Source organism: Leucopleurus acutus (genome assembly GCF_964270905.1).
Source record: "Leucopleurus acutus genome assembly, chromosome: 7".
NCBI lineage: Eukaryota > Metazoa > Chordata > Mammalia > Artiodactyla > Delphinidae > Leucopleurus > Leucopleurus acutus.
Window position 1 is genome coordinate 23,764,988 of NC_139150.1, and position 11,968 is coordinate 23,776,955.

The following is an 11,968-nucleotide window of genomic DNA, read 5'->3' on the forward strand; positions in this document are numbered from 1 at the left end:
GATTTCTCATCATAAACCATGGAGTCCAGAAGACAGTTGAACATCTTTAAAAGTGCTGAAAGAAAACAAGTGTCAACCCAGAAGTCTATATCCAGTGAAAATATCTTACAGGAATGAAAGTGGTGAAATAAAGACATTCTCAAATGAAGGAAATCTAAGAGAATTTGTAACCAGTAGACAGATTCTAAAATACATGCTAAAGGAAATTCTTTAGGCGAAAGGAAACTGATACCAGAGAGAAACTTGCAACTTTAAGAATGAAAGAAAAACAACAAAAATGGTAAAAATCTGAGTAAATGGATACTAATTTTCATCTCTTAAGCTCCTTAAAATATGTATGACTGTTTAAAGCAGTAATGACAGAGTTGTCTGATGGGGTTTTCAATGTATGTAGATGTAATCACCACAATACCTATAACATAAAGGGGTACAGATAAAGGAACCTATATGATTGCAAGATTTCATACAGATTGTGAATGATATCCTGCTATTTTACCACCATATTAGTATTTGTATAGAAAAATATGAAGATTTTCTTATGACTTTTATGGGTGTGTGAGCTGGGGTATTACATGGGCTGCTCGCTTTCTGCTATACGTTTTAATGTTTTTAAAAGGTCCATGTACTATACAATACAGTAATCAGGAAACAGTACTGGGTTTTTCTATTCTCACTGTGTAACATATTTTTCTTCAGCAGTAACCCAGATCTCTCAGGTTTCCCTGTGGCTGACACTTAAAACACAAACTTCGGAACCCATGTAATTCCAATACTGTTAATTCACAAGGCCTTCAACTCCCTCCATCTTGTTGCCTCTCCTGGTTCTTGCCTCCCTTCTGGCAGTGGATGGCCATTACCATCTCCATATCAAGGAACCAACAAACCATAGTTCTCATGCTAGACCTGGCATCTTTTTTCCATTAACTGTCCTCTCCATTACTACTTTTGAGGGGTGGGGAGAGAATCTTTGTTATTTGAATTTTCCTCTCATTTGAATTATGGGAGAAACCGGGAATTCACTCCACTTGCGAGTAGGAAGAACACTTAATGTCAAAGATCTGGATTTAAACCACAGCTCTGTCACTTACCAGCTGTGCGACCTTGGGCAGCTTATTTTATTCTCCAGGCCTCAGTTTCTCCATCTGTAAAAGAGTTTGACAGGGATCAAAAATATAGACTTGCAAATAATAATACATCACCTTCTCCATCCACTAAGGAAAACGGTCTTTGCTTCCTTGGCTCTCCCTCTGCCTCTCCCATCAACCCATCACCCCGACCTCCACCCCCAGTGCGCTAAGGATGGTTCTGTCTTCACCAGACTTTTTTCTAGATCTATAATATGTAGCTACAGTAATATTTAGATTTGTATTTAAAAGGACAGGTTGCTACTAGACTGGAAGGAGAGGAAAAAGAAAAGGAGAAAGAGCAAGAGAGGAAACTAAAACAGGAAATGGTTGAAAATGTTTATTTTTTTTTCCAAAAGACTATGCCAGCTCAGGTTGAGAGATCTGGGGTGGGAATTTGGACTGGGAAAAGAGCAAAGCTGGCCATGAGACAGATGAATGGATGATAGATGATGATAGATGGATAGCTGGATGGATGGATAGATAGGTAGATAGATAGATAGATAGATAGACAAACAGATAGATAGGACAAATAGGAAGGGAAGAGGAAGAGAGACAAGGAGAAAAGAGAAGATGAAAGAAGAGGAGGGAATTTGCTCTATGTAATGAACATACTCTCTTTTAGGCTTTTTTGAGAAACAGAAGTAAAAGTTGAAATTACTGCTTTTTATATATTTTGAAATTATTTTAATTTACAAATAGAAAACATCTTGGAAGAAAAAAAATGAAAGAAAAACACAAAACGTATAGGCAAATTTTTACTCCATGAGCGTCTCAAATCCTTACTTGTTCACCAATCCACAAGATGAAAAACACTTTTCTACAAAGGTATTCAGCCACCAACAATGATGTTATTAATAGGAATATGGATCAATTTCACAAAAAAGCCAGTGAATCCCATTATAGCAAATACTATTGCTGTTGCCATGGCAATCTTCTGGAATTCTTTTCTATCAGGTTTGGCGAATCTTTTAACCAGCCGAATTGAGTCCTTCACAAACTGCCAACTTGCCTCAACGAACTGCATTACCTGATCCATGATGCCTGCCCACCATCCGCTCACAAGCCAAAGACACGTAGCACAACAGCCAACAGACAAACGCCCACCAGAACCGGAAGCTGGGTCCAGCTTCAAATTATTTCATAATGCCAAATTAATGTTTCTCAGCTTGCAGTGGTACCTAGAAGATGCTATTAAGTAACCCTGGCTGTATATGGGCCACGTGGAGATAACCCTACAAGCTCTCACGGAGGTGGAGAAGGTCCTGTGAGATCATAGATACAAAATTATAATTGTTTTACTATTAATTTTTTTTTTTTGCTTTCCACTTTTGCTTTTCCACTTTTGCTTTCCACTTACATCTTAGTTCAGATCAGTTACCCAAAGTGGTGAGCACCAAATAGCTTGGATAACAGGGAAACTGTAGAATTGTAAAGTCTTGCTTGGGTCTTCGGGAAAGGGTACCAGTGGCACCTTATACATCTTTCCAATCAGCCAGCACACTACGCTGGTTTAAATAGCGCACACCACTCTCAGCCTGCATCTCGCCTTAGGGCCAACCTCCTTGTCTCTGCCTTTCTCACTAGGCTGTAAACATCTTAGGCAAGGGATATAGCCTGCTCACCTCTATATTCCCCATCTGGCAGAGAATCTGGAACATGTTAGGCAAAAATGACCCAACTCAGGGTAATATTATGAGGCATTAACAGCTTCTCTCTCTCTCTCTCTCTCTCTTTCTCTCTTTCTCTCTCTCTCTCTCTCTCTCTCTCTCTCTCTCTCACACACACACACACACACACACACACACAGAGTTATGTGTACCCCATTGCTCGCCCCCCAGCCTAGACAGCTAAGACATTCCACCTTTACTGCTTCAAGGAAGAGAGAATAAAAATAGTTAACTCATAGCTTTTGACCTTCAAAAGCTGAGCTCCTGGCAGAGATAATAAATTTGGATGAATACTTGCTGGGCTAATCCTTCCTCCCCACCTCCATCCCACCCCCTGACCTAGAGGAAGTAAAATTTACCTGCTCTAGAGGAGAGCATTGGACAGCAGAGCAGACACTTGGATGATGGAGAATGTCCCTGTTTATGCCGCTCACCCCACCCTCCCTCCTTCCCTTGGGTAAGGCCAGGGTGAGGGGATATGTGTGTAGTCAGGGAAATGAGATACACCCCAGGTTGATTTGGTAGATCCAGGGGTAGAGGAGATCTATGCCTCACACAAGGTGATACCTGAGGAGGTGGGAAAACAGTCTCCTCTCCCCACTCCCACACACAATAGGGTAGGAGAGAGAAGCTTTGAATAAAAAAGACATATGACAAGGCTAGACCAAGAGGCCTGAGAGAGTCCTATGAAATTCCCCCAAATCCTCAGAGTAGCTCAGGAGGGCAGCCAAGTGTCTCTCATACTTACAAGGAGGACACAGAAGCTAGATGAAAGAAGGCAAGCCAGCAGTTCTACAGATGCCTCAAGAGCAGGGTTTTTAAAAAATCACACAGCAATAAGTGCTAGTATTTACCAAATACTTCCAAATGTTGCAAGACCAGATGGGCCACACATTTCAACAGCAATCAGTGTAACAAGACCCCAGAAGGCCATATGCATCTATCATCTCCATAACACACACACTGTCACACACTCACACACACACACACACACACACACACACACACACACACACACACAAACCTTCCAATGGCCTGAACTTATATACAACTACAGAAGAAAAGGGAGGAGGGGGAAATTCCCTGAGCTGGCAGAGAAAACCTAGAATTGACAAGTTTCTGCCACCAGGAGGAATGAGGACCCAAGAGAGAATTTACTTGAAGTTTAAAAATAAATCTACCTTTGCTTTGCAGATCTGAATTTTGAGGCCCCAAATTCATACTCACTGCAAGTGTTTGTTGATTGAATGAATAAACGAATTGTGTTGGGGGGCAGAAATTCCATTGCAGTAAGCTCTAGGTAGAGCAGTCTTGCCTACTGTCCAAGAAAGAGGGTAATTACTAAAAAGAGTATCTGCTTTCTAGTCCTTACTTGGTGCTTATTACTGGTGGTTCCTTAAGTAAGTTGCAAAGCTATTTGGGACTCGGTTTTCTTATCTGTAAAATGGGCATAGTGATACTTGCCTGCCCTCTTTGCAACGTTATCATGAGGACAAAATGAGATAATATATGTGAGGTACTTTATATGGCTTGTAATAAGGGCGTGTGGCTCACCCCTGTCTTGTGATCCAAGAAGCAAGAGAAAAGTAAATGAACTCAAGGAACAGAGTTCTGTGGCACACCTCTTTTCAACCAAAATGTTTTTCTATAACTGGCAAGGAACAGGGAGTAAGTTTTCCCTGGAATCGCATCAGTGCTAATTGGAGGCTATCAAGGTTTGCACTCTCAATAATCAGCAGACCACACTTGATCAGCAAGAAACTCTCAGGGCACGAAACAGATTTAATTTCATTGGGAAATAGTCTTGTCTACTACGCAACAACAAATTAAGCTCTGGGTGACTGTTCCCATAAAACACGTCCTGTCCTTAGCACTGCTATTGGGGGGGGCAGAGACATGGTAAAGAATCAATTAAAACTCTGACACATCCAATGGAGCTCAAAGACCTGTTTCACAGGTTTCCCCAGAGGAACATAATCACGTTGCATTATACTTTGGAAGTTGATCGAGGCAATATCTGAGACAAGTTCTGGGGTTTACAAGACAGACTTTAGCTTTTCTAAATCATTTTTGAAGTGCTATTTAAAGGATTACGGCATCTAATCCTCCACTAGTCCCCCAGCATCATGGCGGAGCGAGAGAGATTAACGTCATACAGGTATCCTCCGGAAAACTGTAAGTTCCCTTTCTTAAAAAGCATTTAAAGAAATGGTGAAAATACTGCAGTGTTTACGTTCATGCCCATTTTGGAGTGAAAGCAACTGTTAAGCAAGTAAAATCAGAGGGATATTGAAACTGAATTTCCTTTCTATTTTTATAATAGGGCTCTACCTCCAAAAGGGACACTCATTGTCCAGAAAATCTGTTTTAAAAGAAGTTGTAGAATTTCCAGAAGAGCCTCACATAAAAATGAAAAAAAAAAAATGAACAAGAGGGTTAATAGTGGAATGTGAATACTGTTTGCAGTTACACTGCTTGAACTATGTTTCTATGATGACATGTAGGGATATTCACAATAAAAACAACATGGTTTGGGGGCTAATTCAGACATCCGTGTAAACCAACTTCGGTCTCAGTGCCTGAATAACGTCTGTGCCTCAACCTGAATAAATAGAAGAGATTTTGAGGTTCAGGCAGTATGTTTTCAGAAGTGTTGCCTAAAAATGAGCTTCAGCAGAAATAAAAAAATTGAACAAGACCAAAGCAAGCCTAGCATCAGCAGCAATCCGGTGGAGAGAAAGGTTATGGCCTGTTGATGCCACAGGCACGCCAGGAAGCGGTCTGGGGGCCTCAGCTAACCCTCACGATGTTCAAGGCTAGTTCGAAAGCAAAGAACTAGAGAGAAAAGATAACATGAGGGTGGAGTGTAAATGTCATGTTTTCAAGACATTTTGCCAGGAGAGAGAGAGAGAGAAAAAAAAAAAGGAAACCCAGAGAGTAAGAACCAGACCAGGCCTGCCCAACGACACATTCAGCTATGATACCAGGCAGGACATTTGCAGAGGAAGTGCTCTCATGGAGCGGGAATCCATTCAGTTAGGAGAGTACAAACGTTTGACAATTCTGTTCATGAAGTCAACCTGCAACATCTTTTCTTTTTAAGTATGAGGAGGTGAGAAGGAGGTTGGGGACCCCCTTTTTAACCAAATGTACTACTCACTGTAATTTTTCATCAGATCTTTTGTTCTTTTCCCATTGAAGTTGCTGTCTCAATCCTTAAGCTCCCCTCTATTGCTTGGAAAAAATTCTTTTTTTGCAGAATAATATGTACTTGTGTGCATTCATGCTTCCTTGATCTTTCTAGAACAGAGGTCTCTCAGAGCTACTGAATGTGCTGGGACCTTGAGTCTCAGAGTCCTGCCAAGGTCTTGGGGCTGCAGGGATAGGGGCTGCCCTGTGTTCTGGTCTGTGCCCTGCTCTGCACTCTGCCCTTCCCCCCACCAAGGCATACTGGGCTTCCACCAGTGAGTTCCTATGAATAAAACAGTTCCCGTTGCTTAAAACAAACCCAAAAAATGGAATATCACTAAAATATTCAATCTTTTCATTTGACAAAGAGGAGAATTGAACTTCTCGGAAAATTATAATGAGTTAGTTAAAGGCAAACCAGCAATAGACGCCAGGTCTATGGATAACTAGTTCTACCACACTGGTCTTCCTTTCCCTTTGTCCAAAGAAGTTGGGAGGGTCTTCTTCACTTCACCCACCCCCTATCTCCACTTAGCCCATCACTCATATTCACAGCCTTACCACATACACCACATCTTCCTCAAGGATAAAACTGCATATTATCCCTCTATAGTCAATCCAATTCTACAAACACTTTTTGAGTACCTTCTCTGTGCAGCCCTGTACCGGGTATTGGAGATTCACAAATAAATAAGACCTAATCCCTGCTGTCAGATACATACACAGCCTGTCATAACTAAAGGTATCTTATAACTGTACTACAGTAGAAATTTTCTTGAATATATTGTAGTATAGAAACATGAGAGAAAAGGGAAGAAAACAGTCTGGCAATTCTTCTACATTAAACATAGAAATACTATATGACCCAGCAATTCCACTCCTAGCTATATATCCAAAAGAATTGAAAACAGGTACTCAAGCAAATACACATACGTGCATGCACTAGTCATAATAACCAAAAAATGGAAACAATCCAAATGTCTACCATCAGATGAATGTGCTATATCTATACAATAGAATATTATTCAAACATAGAAGGGCATGAATTTCTAATACTGTACTGTCACCATGCAAAGGAACCTCAAAAATATTGTATTATATAAAAGAAACTAGACACACAGGTCATATATTATACATGATTCCATTCAATATTCTACACAATGATTCTATACATATGAAATGTCCAGAACAGATAAGTCCAGGGACACAGAAAGTAGGTTGGTGGTTGCCAGGGGCTGGGGGAAGGGCAATAGGGAGTGACTACTTAACGTGTACATGGCTTCCTTTGGGGGTGATGAAAATATTCTGAAACTGGATCATAGCGGTGGTTGTACAACATTGTAAGTGTATTAAATGCCACTAACTTGTTTAGATTGAAATGGCTAATTTTTTGTTATGTGAATAAGGGAAGGGTTCTAAAAAGGCTATGAAAGGGCCAGGAAGCAAGCTTATAGGCTCAACGGAGGATCAGCTCACACAAGCCTGGGATGTCTTCGGACTTTATCCTGGGAGAAGTGGGATAGCTAGTGAGGATTTTTAAGCAGGAGGATGACTTACTCAGATCTGTGTTTTAAACTGGACGTTGTCAATGGTGGGCTGACAACACTAGGGAGGGTCTAGACCGTGGGAACGAGATATATGGAGTCTGCTGGCCCAGTGAGAGAGCATAAAGAACGTACCAGGATATAAAATACCTGTCTGACATGTTTCTGTTAAGTAATCATAAGCATCTTCCACTAAATTTGAACTCAGAAATAGTCACTGGGATGAAAAATATTAGCCACAATTCCTTTAAAATCCATTTCTGAAACAGTTCAAGCCTGTACTTTTGCACATCCTACCCGCTTTGGCACCCAACGGAGTTTTCAAAGTAAAATTAACCTGCTTCCTTTCTCTGATGATTACTCATAAAGACTTGTCTTTGAGAAAATACTTCACCGAAGAAGATTTGGTGTTGATGACAGCAAACTGCAGTCCAAAAGTAGGCTCAGAAAAGTAACTATGATCCAAAATTAATACATGTATTTCCTCAGTCTCAATGTTGGCCACTTTAGCATGTCAAGACATACTGCACGCTGTAACTGTTTTAAAGTTGCCAATGGTATTACTCTGCACAGAGAATAAAAATCTGAATGGAACCAGAACAAAAATCTGACCTGCTCCATACTCTTCTAACTACCAAATTCAATGTACCCTAACCGAACCGTACAGAATCTATCAAACCAAACTTTGATCAAGTTGGGAATTCAAAAAATCTCTGTCTTGTCCGTGTACCTGCCAGTCAGCTTCCCCTTGTTTTTCATTCTGAGGGAAACTCCAAGACTGAGAGGTTTCCCAGACTCAGGACTTTCAGCAATAAAACCATTCAGGCACTTGGTTTTCACCTCCACAGAAACCTCTTCCAAAATTCCCTCTGGGATGCAGCATCAGTTTCACCTGGAAAGTAGACAAAAAACAGTAGCAGTGAAGAGGAGAGAGGAAAAGTTGGACGTCGTTTGGCATCCATATGTGGAAAGAAATACATTCCAAGAGCAAGAATGTGTTTCACGTGAATCCTCAGACCCACAAGTTCACACCCATATGCCATGACAGGGATGTGGCTTTCAGGCTGGCGGCAAGGGAATGTTTTTTCACCTTCCAAATCATTCACTCAACAAAGGCCTACAGAGGTCCTACCACTGACTAGGCTTGGGACCAAGTGTTGGGATCCAGAAATGAAGATGTGCTACACTGGTCCCTGGAGGTGCTCACGGGCTAGTGGTCAAGTAGAGGAGATGTACTGGGTGACAACCAAGTCTAACACAGCAATAATTAATAATTAGGGCTTCCAGCTTCCAAGAGCCAGATATGTATACACATTATCTGTCATTCCCACAACTGCACCTCAAGGTAGGTATTATTATCCCCATTTTAAACATAAACAATAAAATAAAAACTGAAGCTCAAAGAGGCAGAACTTGCCCCAAACCACCCAGCTAGCAGTGGCAGAGGCAGGCAGATTTGGGGTGAGGCCCTTTTGATTCCAAAAACACCTACTCTACTCTTCACCAGTCCCTTTCACTGTGATGAGGGTTAAGATCAAGGTCATTCAGAACTTACTCCAGCTTGTCTTAGCCTTTCATCAGAGAGCAGCTGTATCTATATTGTGGATTGATAGCAAAATTGCCAGATTTTAAACAGTCATGCTCATGACAAGGGCAGGGTGGGGGAAAGATAGATATTTATGTTTAACTAGCAGACAAATAGAAACCGCTATTAGAGGCTAGATCAAGATGGCATAGAGAGAAGAAAACAGGCTTCATGACACTGGATTTGCCTCTGATTTTCTTGGATAAGACATCAAAGGCACAAGCAGCAAAAGAAAACATAGACAAATTGGACTGCATCAAAATGAAAAAATTTTGTGCAATAAAGGACTATTAACACAGTGAAAAGGCAACCAACAGAATGGGAGAAAATATTTGAAAATTACATATCTGATAAGGCATTAATATACAGAATATATAAAGAACTACTAAAACTTGGGGACAAAAAAAAAAACCTGATTCAAAAATGGACAAAGTACTAGAATAGATATTTCTCCAAAGAAGATATACAAACGGCCAATAAGCACATGAAAAGATGCTCAACATCACTAATAATTAGGAAAATGAAAATTAAAACCACAGGGGACTTCCCTGGTGGCGCAATGGCTAAGAATCCGCCTGCCAAGGCAGGGAACACAGGTTCAAGCCCTGGTCCGGGAAGATCCCACATGCTGCAGAACAACTAAGCCTGTGCGTCACAGCTACTGAGCCTGGCTCTAGAGCCCACAAGCCACAATTAATGAGCCCATGTGCCACAACTACAGCAGCCCGCGCGCCCAGAGCCGGGGCTCCGCAATAAAGAGAAGCCACTGTGATGAGAAGCCCACGCACCGCCATGAAGAATAGCCCCCATTCAGCAACAAAGACCAAACGCAGCCAAAAATAAATAAATAATTAATTTAAAAAAAAAAAAGAAAATCAAAACCACAATGGGATACCACTTCACATCCATTAGGATGGCTACCATAAAAAAAATAAAAGAGGGGGCGGAGTCAAGATGGCATACTAGGAGGACGTGGAATTCGCGTCTCCTCACAACTGGGGCACCTACTGGGCACCAAGGGGGGACCACAGACACCTAAGGGGATGGAAGGAACCCCCAGGGACCGGTAGGACGTGGGACTTGGGGGGAGTGATGGGGGAGGAGAAGTGGAGGCGGGACGGGACTGGCACCCGCCTCCACTTCCACAGGGGCAGCTGGGGGAGGGAAGAGATCCCACATCCGAAGGGGGAATTTGGGGGACCACTGGGAGGGCAGAGGATCCAAAGGGAGCATGGCCAGGTTTCCCCTGCCCACTCGGGCCCCCAGGAGCCTGCTCAGATCCTGGGCCTAATCCTCTGCCCACTGAGACCCCCTCCAGCCGCGTGGGTCCTGAGGGAGTGGGAGGGAGGGAGGGAAGGGGGAGCAAAAGTAAAGGCCGGACCTCTGGACTGGCACCCCTGAGGGGCAGCTGGGGGAGGGAAGGAATTCCTACCCCCAATGGGACCCACCCACAGTTAGGGGTCCAGCAGGGACAGGGGAGACGCTGGGGGAGATGGTGGGGGAGGGGCACGAAGGAACAGAAGGGAACGGGGCCAGCGCTTTCCCTGTCCACTTAGGCACCAGGGAGTCTGTTGGGCCCCCGGGCCTAATCCTCTACCCTCAGAACCTCCCTCCTGCTGTGCAGAGCCCAAGCCCCGCCCCTACACCCCCACCCAGGGCCCCACCTCTACACTCGGAGACACCCTCTGAGACCCCCTCCAACCGTGCTTGGCCTAAACCCCACTCAGGGCCCTACCTCCAAACTCCGGCACTCCACACTCCAGAGGCCCTCCATTCCACGTGCTGCCTCACCCCTTCCCGGAGTAGGTCCTCAGCACAGGCCCCGCCCCATGCTTGAACATGCCTGGCCTAGGCCCGCCCCACACTCAAATGTCACTCCCCCTACCCCCTTAGGTCCCGCCCCACCCAAAACCCCACCCCTGCCTGAGTTCCACCCCCCACCTAAACTCCGCCCCAAGAGCCAAGGCTTTTTTTTTTTTTCTTTTTTCCTCTTTTAGATTGGGGTTCTGTTTTACCTTGTTGACTCATTGTTGTTGATTCTTTTTTATTTTTCCTAATAAATCTTCTATTTTTCTAATTTTATTTTATTCTTTATACTTGGTTAGTGATCTCTCCTTCTGGCTTGTTCCCCAACCCACCCCCCCTTTTTTTTCCTGCTGTGGTTTTATTTTCCCTTGTTGCAATTGTTTCAGTTATAGCTTTATTTTTCCTAATATATTTTTTATCTTTCTAATTTTATTTTGTTTTATATTCTTTGATATTGTACTGCTCTTTTTACTTTCTTTCTTTCTTTTTTTTTTTTTTTTTTTACTGAGCCACAAAGCTTGCAGGATCTTGGTTCCCAGGCTGGAGGTCAGGCCTGAGCTCCTGTGGTGGGAGGTCCGAGTCCAAACCACTGGACTAAAAGAACCTCAGACCCCAGGGAATATCATTCGGAGTGAGGCCTCCCAGAGGTCCTCATCTCAGCACCAAGACCCAGCTCTATCCAACTGCCTGAAAACTCCAGTGCTGGACGTCTCAGGCCAAACAACCAGTAAGATAGGAACACAGCACCACCCATCAAAAAAAAAAAAAAAAAAAAGAAACAACAAAAAAATTTGTTACAGATGAAGGAGCAAGGTAAAAACCTACAAGACCAAATAAATGAAGATGAAATAGGCAACCTACCTGAAAAAGAATTCAGAGTAATGAGAGTAAAGATGATCCAAAATCTTGGAAACAGAATGGAGAAAATACAAGAAACATTTAACAAGGACCTAGAAGAACTAAAGAGCAAACAAACAGTGATGAACAACACAATCACTGAAATGAAAAATACTCTAGAAGGAAGCAATAACAGAATAAGTGAGGCAGAAG

General features: G+C 42.7%; 1 protein-coding gene across 1 annotated transcript; it reads right to left on the bottom strand.

The window, feature by feature from the left end:
• Positions 1 to 1,775: 1,775 nt before the first annotated feature.
• On the bottom strand, positions 1,776 to 2,168 carry LOC309964409 (protein transport protein Sec61 subunit gamma-like). The gene has a single exon (XM_082843399.1). It carries the CDS (start codon positions 2,161 to 2,163, stop codon positions 1,957 to 1,959), a length of 207 nt encoding a protein of 68 aa, XP_082699525.1. The 5' UTR covers positions 2,164 to 2,168; the 3' UTR covers positions 1,776 to 1,956.
• Positions 2,169 to 11,968: the final 9,800 nt, after the last annotated feature.

Coding starts and splice junctions, on each gene's coding strand:
- LOC309964409 (XM_082843399.1), bottom strand. CDS start 2,163: ATGGATCAGGTAATGCAGTTCGTTGAGGCAAGTTGGCAGTTTGTGAAG.